General features: G+C 43.0%; 1 protein-coding gene and 1 non-coding gene across 2 annotated transcripts; one reads left to right on the forward strand and one right to left on the reverse strand.

Moving 5' to 3' along the window:
* The first annotated feature begins 177 nt into the window (after positions 1–177).
* LOC130039935 (secretoglobin family 1D member 2-like) lies at positions 178–1,958 on the forward strand. The gene is made up of 3 exons (XM_056131915.1): positions 178–312; positions 588–778; positions 1,818–1,958. The coding sequence occupies exons 1-3, from the start codon at positions 258–260 to the stop codon at positions 1,845–1,847; spliced, it is 276 nt and encodes a 91-aa protein (XP_055987890.1). The 5' UTR covers positions 178–257; the 3' UTR covers positions 1,848–1,958.
* A 1,373-nt stretch (positions 1,959–3,331) lies between these two features.
* LOC130040063 (U6 spliceosomal RNA) lies at positions 3,332–3,438 on the reverse strand. The gene has a single exon (XR_008794963.1). It is a non-coding gene; the product is annotated as a U6 spliceosomal RNA (small nuclear RNA).
* Positions 3,439–14,832: the final 11,394 nt, after the last annotated feature.

Below are 14,832 nucleotides of genomic sequence, written 5' to 3' on the forward strand. Positions count from 1 at the left end.
GAACCAAAACTCTTGCCTCAGCAAAATGGGAAATAAAAACTTAAGCAACACTTTGGAATCTGTAACATTGTGGTTAGGAGCAGTCCTGAGTGAGGGAGAGAGGAATGGAATCGAGGTCAGCTGACCCGCATGTGTTCTTAGGGGCAGTACTAGAGAGGATCACTAGGTACAAATAGCCCTGGGCTGCTCAGGCTCCTGAATCCAGCTCCTAACTTCTTCTCATTACCCAGAAGCTGACGCTCAGGTCCAAACACAGGATGAAGCTGTCCCTGGCTTTTGTCCTGGTTGCTATAGCCCTTTGCTGCTACCAGGGTAAGTCCTCAGTGAATCAAGCGTCCTTGGGCATGCTGACCAGTAGTATGACTTTACCACAGTACCAATAGTAACTGTAATGGAAAACGTTTAATTATTAGAGATCTGAGTTCTATTTTCTAGATTAATTGTTACCATGTTCTCTACAATTTTGCATGAGGTCATGCACAGAAAGTGGCATATGGCTTCTTGGTATTTTCTCCTTAATCTGACTTTGAGGAATATCAGGAACTACACAACTATCAACATGCTTGTTTCTTTTTCTTTTGTCACAGCGGATGCAGGAGCTGTCTGTCCATCAGTTGCTCAAGATCTAGTTAATTTCTTCACGGCTCCAGACCATGTCTACCTCAGAGAACTTCTGAAGTACGACTTATCTCAGCAGGTTGTGGCGGATAGGATGGAATTAAAGCAATGCTCGAATAACATGAGCATGAGAAACAGACAGCTCATGAACAGACTATTGGTAATTTCTTTCTTCTTTCTTCATATGGGTTTTTCAGAGATGCACTGCAGAAAGGAGGGTGATCTTTTAGGATTCACTAATAGAGACTGGCCCTGTGTTCACTTATGATAAGTAATCTGTGTTTACATCATCCTTTAGGACAATTATACCTACCTATCACATGGGTCAGGGCAAAGGTCAGGACAGGGACCACCATCCTAGGTCACCAGAAAGGCTCTGAACCAGACTGGCTTTCAGAGGGGGAAAACTAAGCCCAATGAGTGATGTGGAAGTGGCAAGTATCTTTTGCCACTGCCTGAGAATTTTCAGATGGAAAGTCCCCTTATCATTGGGGAATGTGTGAGAACGGAGAGACTGTGGATATCGTGTGGGCAGTGGGATACCTGAAGAAAGAAGAGACCGAGTTAATTGGGAGGGAAGCAGCACTGGTTTATTTCAGCTTCCACTGCCATTTTCTTTAGTATCCTGAGAAGTGGACAGAGATCACTGCATAACTGCTCCTGCGCCACAGCTGCTGTTACAACATCTACATTAGGTCTTCATCAATGATGCAGATGTCTGAGGGCTCCACTATATCACTCTCTCTAGGAGAGGAGGTGATGATTCTCAGAAAAAGCCCATAAGAGCTGGATTATTTCTGATACGTACATGTGCCTCAGGTTCAAGTTGCACATCGTGCGGCCAGGAATCTCTGAAAGTGAACCCTCCCATCCCTGTCCTAAACTATTAGTCCTAAGTCACTTTGGGGCTATCAAAAACTATATTTGACCTGGGACATCAGAGAGAATTTGTGGATTTCATCATCCAACTCATCTTCATTAGCTCTCAATTGAATTGTGAAGTAGGTCATTGCTTGTTCACTAGAACTGTAATTGGTCAGTGTCAGTTTCTCCCACATGCTGTGCAAGCCTTGTCAGCTTCTTATTCATTGTGTTGATGACATCCCTGAAACCCGGGTGTGACTGACAGCCTGTGGTAACTGGTTTCTTCTGAGCAGCATCTTTGACACCCCACATCCTTTTTTCTTTTTCTATTTCAGATGAAAATTTATGCCAAGTGCAAGGAATAGAAGGGGAAATTCTTCTATACCATCATCCAGAGGTTGCAATAATTAAGTGATCTTTCTAGAAAATGAGTGCATGAGTTACAATATTTGTTCTAATAAATTTCTTTGAACATCTCTGCTTGCCTTTTTATTGCCTGTTTTGATTCAGGAATGTACGACCTTGATTGGGGAAGGATTTCCCTTGAAGTGGTCCTTGAGTGTTGAAAACAGTCAAGTACAAAATATGCGGAACCAGTTGCACATGTCAACGTAGGTGCAGGAGTCTCACATGAAATATTTCTGTATCTCTGAGTCATTCTGCATTTCATTCCATTCTTTCCATTAGAAAGCAATGAAGATCAATTAAGACAGAACCTAGCTGACCATTTCCGGGAAATATTGCAATATTAGAGGGGAACAGTTCTTTTTTAAAAATTTTTTTGAATCACCGTGAGATAATTAAAAGCTTTCGTGTTTGGGTTACAATCACACAATGATCAAACATCCGTCTCTCTGCCAGTGCACATTCCCCATCACCAACATCCCAGGCATGTCTCCCCTCCCGCCCCTTTCCTACCCTCCTCCTGCCTCCATGGCAGACAATATTCCCCATACTCTCTTTCTCTACTTTTGGGCATTATGATTTGCAGTACATAAACTGAGAGGTTATCATTTTTGGTCCTTTATCTACTTTCAGCACACATCTCCCATCCCGACCTCAAGCCATCATTTTCTTAGTGATCCTTTTTCTATTCCAGCTGCCTTCTCCCCGGACTCATGTTATGTTGCTGTTTTTTTCCAGCCCCAGATAGATAGATTTTTACTTTCCTTTAGTTACACATTGACTCATTTAGGAGCCTTGCACAGTAAGAATCTAAATCACTATCACTATCACTGTCCTCCAGTTGTTCATCAATTTGCTCGAGCAGGCCCAGTGACATCTCCATTGTGACAATTGTTACTGTGTTTGGCATATTGAATACATCACAGGGAGCTTGCCAGGCTTTGCCGTGCGGGCAAGATACTCTCGGTAGCTTGCCGGGCTCTCTGAGAGGGGCGGAGGAATCGAACTCAGGTTGACCATGTTGGCCGCTTGCAAGGCAAAGGCCCTACCCACATTGCTATCGCTCCAGCCCAAGAATCTAAATTAATAAACAATGAAGTTATGTTGAATTCAAGGTAAAAAAATTATAAATTTTCTTTTCTCACCTGTTATTATTTAAGTGAGTTTTTTTGTGTTTAAAGTAATTTCATAATAAAAATACTATAGTAAATCAAGTATTCTGCAAAAATAAGAAGGATACATTTAAATGTATTTGTATAAAATGAAGTTGGGATGCTGGAGAAACATTTGAAAATGTTTCTGTTCATTTTGTCGTCCCTTTTTTGATGGTGTTGGATGATTTCTTCTTGTGGAGTTCAACCAGTACTTTGTATATCCTTGATATCAACCCAACTGTCAGATGTTTTGGGTGAATATCCTTTCCCACTCTGTAGACTGGATTTGTAAAAATATGGAACGCTTCACGAATTTGCGTGTTATCCTTGCATAGTGGCCATGCTAATCTTCTCTGTATTCTTCCAATTTTAGTATATGTGGTGCCAAAGTGAGCACTGTTATGTTGTTTTATACTCCACAAATGAGTGAAGTCCTTCAATGTCTGTCCCTCTCTTTCTGAATCATTTCACTTCGCATGATACTCTCCATGTCTATCCATTGATAAGCAAATTTTATAACTTCACCTCTTCTAACAGCTGCATAGTATTCCATTGTGTAGATGTACCAAAATTTCTTTATCCAGTCATCTGTTCAAGGGCACTTGGGTTGTTTCCAGATTTTTGCTATTGTGAACAGTGCTGTTATGAACATATAGGTACAGATGTGATTTCTCCTGTGCCTTTTTGCATCCTCAGGATATATTCCCGGAAGTGATATTGCGGGGTCATATGGCAATTCAATTTGTAGTTTGTTTTTTTTGGTCACACCCGGCACTGCACAGGGGTTACTCCTGGCTCTGCACTCAGGAATTACCCGTAGTGGTGCTCTGGAGACCACATGGGATGTTGGGTGTTGAATCTGGGTTGGCCGCATGCAAGGCAAACACCCTACTCTCAGTACTATCACTCCAGTTCATCAATTTCTAGTTTTTAAAGGACTGTCCATATTGTTTTCCCCAAAGGCTGGACCAGTCAGCCTTCCCACCAACAGTGAAAGAGCGTCCCTTTTTCTCCATTTCAAAGCCAGCACTGGTTGGGGAAACAGTTCTTTAAAAAATAGTTGAGAGATGTAGGCTCTCCAGTGGAGCTTGTGGAAATATTGTAAAGATAAAGAATGAACAAATTTAAAACAATCTAGTGACTTCTCATACAGTAAGAGAAAATTTGGTATGTTTATGGGTCAAACCTGATTTTCCCAACCAGCAGCACTACTGTTCATGATCATTAGAAGGACCATAACAAATGGCGGGTTGTGGTGAGTTTCCAAAGAAAAGCATGGGCACACGCATGGGACATGAGTGTTCAGTGGCCAAGAGCTGTTCCTCAGTCAAACCCATGGCAGTGTTGCTGAACAGAAGAAGGACTGGGGAAACGCAGAAAACGGGAACGGATCCCAGGCTGGTCGGTATCACTGTATCACTGTCATCCTGTTGTTCGTCAATTGCCTCGAGCAGGCCCCAGTAATGTCTCCTCCTTCATCCTAGCCCTGAGATTTTAAAAAGTGCCACATTTGAGGCTCTTACAGGGTCAGGAGAATGAGAACCACATTGTTACTGGTTTTTGGCATATTGAATACACCACGGGGAGTTTGCTAGACTCTGCCATGAGGGCAGGATACTTTCGGTAGTCTGCCAGGTTCTCCACATTTAAAACTAGATAATTCTTGGCCTCGCGATTCCAGGATCAGAGTTTTATTGTCTCTGGGTCTTGGCTATTGATGGGATTACATGGCACCGGGGGCCGTTGGTAGGTATAATGCCTACATACTGGAAAATGTGGGGGGGTCTGGGTGGAGGAGGCCGCAGTCCCAATCCAAGCAGGCTCTGAGATCTACGCCCTGGGTCCTGCACACCTGGATTTCTCTGCAGGTCCCTTCATATGTGAGTCTCGTCTGAACGTGTGGAGAGTGATCTTAAGCATGGCTGTGGCTGGAACCAGAGGTCTTCAGCTGCCAGGGCTTTGCTCGGGGTGGGGAGGGGGACTCAACCCACCATCCTCCAAGGGGCCCCGGTGAGGACAGCCAGGCATGGAGGCAGGAAACTCTGCACTGTTCTCTTCCCGGAGCAGGGTTTTATAGTCTAGGGGTCAAGGCCGTTGATGGGATTACATGTCGCGGGGGGTGGGGGGAGGGCAGTTGGTGGGTGTAACGCCTACATAGTAGAAGATGGGGGGTCTAGGTGGAGGAAGTGGGTCGATAGTCAGTTTATTTCTCTCTCCTCTCCAGTGTAGTCCAATCTCTCACGTTATGGCGCAATTGTAGTCATAGTTTTGGTTGTAGTTCCAGTCATCATAGTCCCATCATCATAGTCTACTCTTAAAGTCCTCTCCTTCACTATCTCCTTTCCTCATCTCGTCATATTCTCATAGTCCTCTACTTCCAGTCATTGTCGTCATCTAGTCTATGCCTCTCTCCTTTATCATAGTTCGTATACTTGTTCTCAAAGTTCCAAAGTGTCCGCTTTTCCCTTACAGCATAGTTATGCAGCAATCATGAAGGGTGGGGTACACATAGGTGTGTTTGAACATTGTCATAACAGCGAACGAAGGTAAATCCACCACTTCAGGGGAAGTTCTAGGAGATTAACTCAGGGACAAAATATCATCTGAGGGTTAAGCACTCCAGAATACTAGGAGACCTGCTCAAGAGCAGGATTCCATCTAGGCTCTATTGCTTTCTCCTTTCCTCCAGCAAGTCATCCTTTTAACCAATCATAGTAAATTTACTTTTTTTTATTGAATAACCGTGAGAAGAATGGCAAGGTTTTCAGATTTAAGTCACTGTCATGCAATGACCAAATACCCAGCCTTTCACCAGTGCACATTTTTCACCACCAAGAATCCCAGTAAACACCCCATCCCACCCCTCCCCTTGCCTGTGAGGCAGATGATTTTCACTTAACTCTCTCTCTCTACTTTGATTACATTCATTATTTCGAGAAAAGACACAACATTATTATTTGGAATTTTCCTCCAACAATCAGACCTGCTGAAAAGGGATCGTTAGATAATTTGTTTTCTATTGCAGATTATGAAGAGCATATGATTTTGAATTTCTGATATTTTATTAATTAAGTCTGGAGGCGATAGCACAGCGGTAGGGTGTTTGCCTTGCACGCAGCCAACACGGCCGACCCGAGTTTGATTGCTCTGCCCCTCTCGGAGAGCCCGGCAAGCTACCGAGAGTATCTCGCGCTCACGGCAGAGCCTAGCAAGCTCCCCTGACGTATTCGATATGCCAGACACAGTAACAACAAAGTCTCCAGTGGAGATGTTATTGGGCCCGCTCGAGCAAATCGATGATCAACGGGAGGGCCTTTTACCTTTTTACCTTTAAGTCTGGAGGGATTTCTGTCCAAAGCCCTGTCACTGCTGACTCATACATGGCTGTCCAATAGTCTCTGAGGTGGTGACAACTGTGCCGCCGGGGGAGGGGGAAGGCAGAAGGGAGAAACACCCTTTCCCACCCGGCATGGGGGGGGGGACACGGAGCCGTAGCTTAACATGTAGTCCACACACACACTTCTGCCAATAGCCGTTGGGTTCCCAGATTGGTTTGTATGCTTCTGGGATCATGGCCGTTCCAGAGCCAGAGAGCCGTTCATGGGGGGCAACTTGTGGTCTCAGTGGGGTGGGAAGGACCGGCTGGTTCTACCCCCCCATCCCATGGGGCCACTGGTGCCCCGACACCTTTGGCTCATACCTGGCTGTCCAATAGTCTCTGAGGTAGCAGCCACCATGCTGCGGGGGCGGGGGTGGGGAGGCGGAAGGGACAAACACCCTTTCTCACTCGGGGGGGAGGGACAAGGGTAAATTTAATTCTTATCTTATTTCGGCAACGTTATTTTGTATGAACAGAGTTAGAAATATATTAAACTTAAAGGTTGGCTCTTCTGGGGGACTTCGAACTATATTCCAGATCACAGTCCTCAGGCCAGGATAGTCTTTCTTAATTAACCCCAGAAGGGTCCTTATCAGTTACTTCCTTTTGGGTTATGACAGAGTTTGTTTCATGACCATGCTCTTAACATTATATTTACTGTGCTTAGCTTGTGTTCTTTCGATGCCAGGATATCTTACAGCTTTCCCCTGGGTCCATCCAGTCCCTTCACTGGGACTGTGCTTTTGAAGTGCTAGGAACTAAGGGCAACTCAGACTTACGCCAAGTGAAAAACGATGCCCAGGAGTAAGTATTATTTTGGAGTCAATTAACTCCCATGTTACAAAGCATAACATGAACTTTCTTCCTATGTCTATACAAAAAGGACATTGGAAAATAAACCATGCAAATTGCGTAAAGCAAAGAGAAAAGCAGTATTATTAGGATTATTAGTGGTGGATGGAATTGGTGTGCCTCAGGGACATGGTTGTGGGAGAGGCTTAATAAACCTAAGTTCCCTGCTGGGGGGCAGGGGAAGCTAGGACAACCCAATGTTATCCGACAGGTTGTCTTTTCAGATTGTTTATACATCTTGAAATAAATGTGCAGGGATTCTTAATCAAATCCCTTGCATATTATCAATCCCAGAAGATAGCTACCACTTCACTGTTTCTGACCCTAAACTGTCCCGTTGCTTACCAAAATGCCTTCCTACCTACATATTAAAAGTGTGGTTGGCACACACACACGCAGAAACTGTACAGCAAGAAATACTATGCAACTGAAAGAAATGATAAGAATAATGCAAATAACCTCAATTTGTATGCTACTGGATGATGGAGGTTTGCTGCACAGTTTCCAAACAATTTGGGCTTCAGGGCCTATTAAAAAGCTCTGTGTTTTGAGCTCTTTGGGAGTCAGATTGACACGGTCAGATCTGGAATCTTTAAGGGATTAATTTCGAATGTTGACTTAGCTTGAAACATGGGAAATTGACACCTATGGTATCTTTAAGACGTGCAAATTTAGATCAGAGAAACTCCATACATTCTGTCCCCAGAGCCATAAATCTGACCTTCGTCTTCCCACTAGCAAAGTACTCTTGTTCTATATGTCCTGTATTGACTGAATTCATTCTGTTCCTTTATAATCATTATTTGTCCTGGCTAAACTTATCAGAAGACCCCTAGAAATTGACCAGCATTTACTGTTTCCCATCATCCATTAGATGATGGACACATCCATGAGCCATCAATTGTAGACTGTGAAAGAATTATTTCTCTCCTCTTGATCTTCCCATGGATGCAGGATGGCTACACTGAGAATATAATATTAAGTGAATTGAGTGATAAGAAGTCGGACAAATAGTAGATGATCGCACTAGTCTGGAATATGTAGAAGAAAAACAGGAAGAGGGTATGCCATGTGTCAAAGGGAGAGGCCTAGAGTAGCCTTGGCCCCAGATATTAGAAATGAGGCGATTTCGAAGGGGAACGAGGCTACAATGAATATAGGCATTCAAATACCTTTTGTAAATACAGTTTTGGGGCTATTTAGGGATTGGATCTCATTGACTAGCAATCGTTTATTTTTGCAGAAGTTTCCATGTTGTTTTCCAGAGAGTCTATAGCATAATGATGCAAATAGATCACATTTCCATCAAGAGTGGGCGAGGGTTCCTTTACACCCACATTCCTGCCAGCATTGATTATTCTGCTCTTGTTGATATGCTCTGGTCTCATTGACATGAGTTATTATCTCATTGAGGGCATTGACATTAGAATTACCAATAAGGGATGGAACACAGTGAGGCAATGCCATGATTAAGCAAAGAGAAGCAAAACAACCTAAGCAAATAGAACGATGTCAATTAAGAAGAGTCTGAAACCTGCACTGTTTACAATAGCCAGAATCTGGAAAAAACCTGAGTGCCCGAGAACAGATGACTGGTTAAAGAAACTTTGGTACATCTACACAATGGAGTACCATGTAGCTGTTCGAAAAGATGAAGTCATGAAATTTACATATGAGTGGTACTTCATAGAAAGTATCATTCTAGGTAAAATGAGTCAGAAAGAGAGGAACAGACATAGAAAGATTGCATTCATCTGGGAAACATAAAGTAACAAAATAGATGAATAACACCCAAGAATAGCCGAAATAAGTACCAGGAGGATTACGCCATTGCTCTGAGGCCAGCCGCACACGCTAGGGGAAAAAGCAACTCAGATACAGAAGAGAGCACCAAACAAAGGGCGTTGGGAGGATCCTCCCAGGATGGAGATGCATGCTGAACGTAGTCTATAGACAGAACATGGTTGCCGCTCAATGCATCTTTTGCAAACAACAGCGCCCAAAAGGAGAGAGAGAGAGAGAGAGAGAGAGAGAGAGAGAGAGTGAGAGAGAGAGTGAGAGCAAAAGGGAATGCCCAGCCACAGAGGCAGGGTGGGATGGGGAGGATGATGGAGTGAGAGGGCTTCTGGGATTAGTGGTGGTAGAGAATGGCCACTGGTGGAGGGATGGGTACTTGATTATTGTATAACTGAAACCCAAGCACAAAAATTGTAAGTCTACACTCACAGTGTTTCACTAATAAAAATTAATAAAAAAGAGAAGAGTCTGCAACCCAATGAAATGATGATTAGAATGAAAAGACAAAGATTAGGAGAAAATATACACTGTTCATAATCTGAAAAAGGTTTGACATTAAAGAAATGGAAAGCCCTTGCAAAGTTGACAGCAGTAAAAATTAACAACCTCCATTATTAATAGGGATAAGACATGAATAGACAGTCTTTCAAAGAATCAATGTGTGAAGAAGTGCTGTTCACCACTTACTCCAGGAATGGAAAGTCAAACAACAATGATTTTTTTTGTTTTTTAATTTTGTAGATGGTGGATAACTTACTTTCTATTGTTTATTATGAATATCATGAGAGGCCTTGTGGTTGCAAAAGTGACAGACAGTTCTGGAATTCTAAAATTATAAATGTAAAATGTTCATATTGTTTCGCACTTCAAGGTAGGATTCAGTGAGAAAGTCACGTCATCGCAATGTGATGGGGGTTTTCTATTAACAATGTTGTGCTTTTTTTCTCTTCACTCCAAGAGAGACTGTTCCCTTGATTAGTTTAGATGCCAGTACCAACTTCTCACATGATATCTTCCTAGCTATTTTTCATCATGCTATTTGGGTATTAACACTCAGATCATGTTCTGTTTATCATGATCTCCACCCCCCTATACTTAAAGATCTTTTCATCTGTAAAAACCAAGGAACTCTTCAGCTTTTATTTATTTTAATTTTGATTTTGGGCCAAATCTGGCAACACTACTCTTACTCCTGGCTCTGCAGTCAGCGATTGCCCCTGGTCGGCTCACGGAACTATATGAGGTGCTGGGGAATGAACCCTGTGGTGTATGTGCAAGACAAGTGCCCTACCTGCATTATGATGGCTCTTCCCCTTCTTTGATTTTTTTTTTTTCACTTTGGGTCACACCAGGCAATGCACAGGAGTTACTCCTGGCTCTCCACTGAGGAATTCCTCCTGGTGGTGCTCAGGGGATCATATGGGATGCTGGGAATCAAACCCGGGTCGGTTGCCTTCAAGGCAAACACCCTCCCTGCTGTGCTATGGCTCCAGCCTCCACTTTGAATTTTGAAAATACAGTTTTCTCCTTACTTATTTGAAGCGCCATGATTTACACTTCTTTTCATGAAGGAATTTCATGCACACAGTGTTTCAATACCAACTCTGTCCTCTTGAGCTTCTGTTTCCATCAACTCTTCTCTGAGGGTTGCAGTTCACCTCCCCTCACAATCTATCTCCCATTACCCATCCTTGGTAGACTCAGTTCTATAAACAAGTTTTCAGGCTCCAGTGTCATGACCTTTTGTTATTCCCTTATTGAGTTTTTTTTCATTTTAGTTATTTTTTTGTCCTTTGATTTTGGGACCATACCTGGTGGTATTCAGATCTTATAGCTGCCTCTGTACTTCGGGATTTCTTCTGCAGTCTCATTGAACCAAATGTAGCCCCAGGGATCAAACCTAGAGCAGATGTCTTCAAAGCAAACACACTACCTGCTGTACCATTGCTTTGTCATCACCTCTTTCTGTAATTAAATATCCCACATATGAGAGAAAACATATTTTCTTAGTCTCTCCCTTTCTGGAGGGCTTCACTTAGCAGATCCTTCAAGTTGTGGAAAGTTGCATGATTTCATTTCCCCCTTATTGTCAAATAGTATTTTATTGTGAATATATAGCACATTGCTACATGCAATTCAGTCATTTGTTTTAGGACAAGGGACTTTTCCCAGGACTTTGCTATTGTCAATAGTGTTGCAATGAGCATGGGAGATTAATAGTGTCTCTGGTGTAGGGTTTTGGATTCTTTGGGGACATTGACCTGTGAGAGTTTTCCGAAGTTCTGGTTTGCTTATTCTTTGAGCAATCACTTTGAGATAACATTATTTGCATTTGGGACTGTTTTATCCCCTTGTAATTTGAGGTCATCCATAGAAGACAGTGTCCTTTTCATAGGTAGTGTCAAGAGCTGAATTCGGAACACAGTACATTAATTATAGGGTCAGATTATGGTTATTCTTGGAGAGTGTATGAATAGGTACTTGAATGAAATGAAGGATGGAGGGTGAAATGATGAGACTTCTCATTTATGTATGATTACCTTTCTTGTTCCTGTTATGATCCTTGACATGTTTTATTTGCCTATAGTAAAAAAGAGTCATATGATCTTTTATAATGATTTCAAAATTGTTAAAAAGAAATATAAAAGTAAGCTCACTTAAACTACATTAGCAATTTTTTTCTTTTTTGTTTTTTTCTTTTTTTTTTGGGTCACACCAGGCGATGCATAGGGGACCATATGGGATGCTGAGACTCGAACCCGGGTAGGTCACCTGCTAGGCAAATGCCCTTCCCGCTGTGCTATTGCTCCAGTCCCCATCTAGCACATTTTATGATCATCTTTTCATCCATTATTCATTTCACCCATCCATGATCTCCAAGTTCATTTCTATTACATTACTTTCAGAGTCACTACTATGGTTCTACCTCTTGACACCAACCTTTATACATTCTCTCTTTTCAATGCCACCTTTAAATTAAACAGCTTGCTACTGAACAACCAGTGGCTTAGAGAGGAATTCAAAAGATTCTTGTGAATAGATGAGAATGAAGACATGAGCTACCAGAACTAGTGGGATAGATGAAAAACAGTGTTAGGGGTCCGGAACGATGGTACAGCAGGAAGGGTTTTGGCATTGCACGCAGGTGGCCCAGGTTGAATGCCTGGCATCCCTGGTCTCCAAGCACCGCCAGGAGTAATTCCTGAGTGCAGAGCTAGGAGGAACCCCTAAGCACCGCTGGGAGTGACCCCCAAAGAAGGAAAAACAAAAGAAACAAGCCAAAAACCTTTGGCGGGGACTCCTCATGTCTTCCCACGCACATACAAGCTCTCTGGGACTGGAGAGTTAGCACTGTAGGTAGGGAGTTTGCCTTGACGCGGCAGAACCGGGTTCGATTCCCACCATCCCATTTATTTTCTGGAGTACCGTCAGGAGTAATTCCTGAGTGCATGAGCCAGTAATAAGCCCTGTGTATCGCTGGGTATGGCCCTCTCCAAAAGAATAACAGTGTTCAGAGGAAAGTTTATAGCTCTGAAAGCATTAATCAGGAAAAAATGAGCCCACATAAATAACCTAACTTAATTACATAAGGTTTTGGAAAATGACCAACAGAAGGAGCCCAACTCAGGCAATATGTGTGAAATAATAAAACTTAGAGCAGAAATAAATGCATCCTAAAACGATCATAAAGACCAACGAAACCAAGAGCTGGCTTGAGAAAATAAATCACTTAATCACTTAAATCACTTAACTTCCCGTTAGTCTTCGATTTGCTCGAGCGGGCGCCAGTAACGTCTCCATTGTCCCTGTCGCGTGCTAGTGTTGCCCAATGGCATCTGTTCGCTCTGGGAACATGAAGAGCCTCAAACCGATCGTTCATGATCTTGATGAAGAAGTCTGACCATCTGGTAGGTGGGCGGCCACGCGGTCTTTTGACATCCCGTGGAATCCAGTTGGTAACAGCTCTAGTCCAGCGCTCGTTTCTAAATCCCATTACGTGACCAGCCCATCTGATTTTTGACACCTTGGCAAATGAGACAGCGTCCCTGATTCTTGATCGTCGACGGATGTCAGAACTCCGGATTCTTTCTCTCATTTGAGTGAAACGTGATATTCCAAGCATAGCTCTTTCAATTCCTCTTTGGGAGACCCGAATCGCGTTCTCATCCTGTTTGCATAGGGCCCAGGTCTCTGAGGCATATGTTAATGCAGGAAGAACAGTGGAATCAAAGAGATGTGCCCGGAGCCGGAGGTTCTTCGTCCTCTTAGCTATTTCTTCGACGTTCTTGAAGGCGTTCCAAGCTGCTCTCTTCCTCCTGCGCAGCTCGGGTGCCAGGTCATTTGTCATGTTGTCATTTACCTTGAGAAAATAAATAAGATCGATAAATCACTAGCAAGTTTTACAAAGAAAGAGAGAGAGAGAACCCTAATAAATCAAATCAGAATTGACAGGGAGGGACATCACAACAAAACCTACAAAAATTCAAAGGATCATCAGAGATTACTTTGAAAAATACACGCCATAAAAGAAGGAAGCCTTGAAGAAACAAATTCCTTGTATCACGTGAATCACTTCGTGGCTTTCAAAGAGATCCGACTTGAAGTCGTGGATAAAATTATCCATTGCCCTTCTGGATGACATGATAGATCCATCAGGACGTAGGAGGCCAGTTATGTTAGTCTTAGAGTTGGTGAAGGACAGGCGGGCATTGCGAATAGTTTTCCCCAATTCTGCTTCATCAGCTAACACTGCTGCTCTTCTCTGAGGTCTTCCTTTATTGGTTCTCTGCACTGGTTTGCGAGCTGGGACGTCAGCTTTTGATTGCCTGAGGCTCGTGCAGAACCACATTGGTGAATGAGCTGGAGAGTTTTCAAAGACAGGGGCGTCTGTTGTGGCTTTACTACCCTGGGAATTCGTTGCGCAGTCATGGAGGTGCTAAACCAGTCCATCATACTCCTTGTCGATGTTGTCAATGACAGCATCTTCCCATTTTGTCACAATAGTGCCCAAGAGCTCCCATTTGGTTGTCCTTCTAGGAGTTCTCTTCTTAAACTTTGCAGCCCTTTCCCCCTTATCCGTAAAGTAGAATTTTTCACGAAGGAGACGGCAGTCTGATCCTGTTTGGAATTTCGGGACAACAACAACATCGGCCAGGCAAAGCTGTCGATTGAATATGTGTGGTTAATTTTGTTGTGGTACTGTCCACCGGGACACTTCCATGTCCAATATTTAGATTCGGCCTTCTGGAGCTGTGAGTTACCATGGATGTTCTTGGTTGACATGATGAATTCAGACAGTCTCTCACCCAGTTTGTTCTATTCTAGGACAGTGGTCCTGATGTGGAGTTTTTCAGGACACCTTCTTTGTCCTATCTTGGCATTAAAATCAGGGACAATTATCTTGTAGAAGGTGGGATCTCCTTTATAGAAATTTTCCAGCTCCATGTAGAACTTCTCAATTTCTTCTTCATCGTAGTTGGATGTTGGTGCATAGACGATGAAGATAGAAACTGCCGGAGATGAGCCACATCTATTCAAGTCTAATCATCTGAATTATGTTGTTAGGCATTCGAATGAATCAATGCTCATGGCCAAGTTTGTGTTGACAAGGACACCAACACCACCAACACCTCTATTGTCGCATGTTCCGAGGAACAGTTCTTCTCCAGTGTCAAAAATGGCTTGATGTGATCTATGCTTTCTTGTCTCTCTCGGTCAGACCAATGATGTCATACTTGATCTTCTGCTCTTGCACCATCAGGT

The sequence above is a fragment of the Sorex fumeus genome, unplaced genomic scaffold (assembly GCF_029834395.1).
Source record: "Sorex fumeus unplaced genomic scaffold, SorFum_2.1 ptg000093l, whole genome shotgun sequence".
Classification (NCBI taxonomy): domain Eukaryota; kingdom Metazoa; phylum Chordata; class Mammalia; order Eulipotyphla; family Soricidae; genus Sorex; species Sorex fumeus.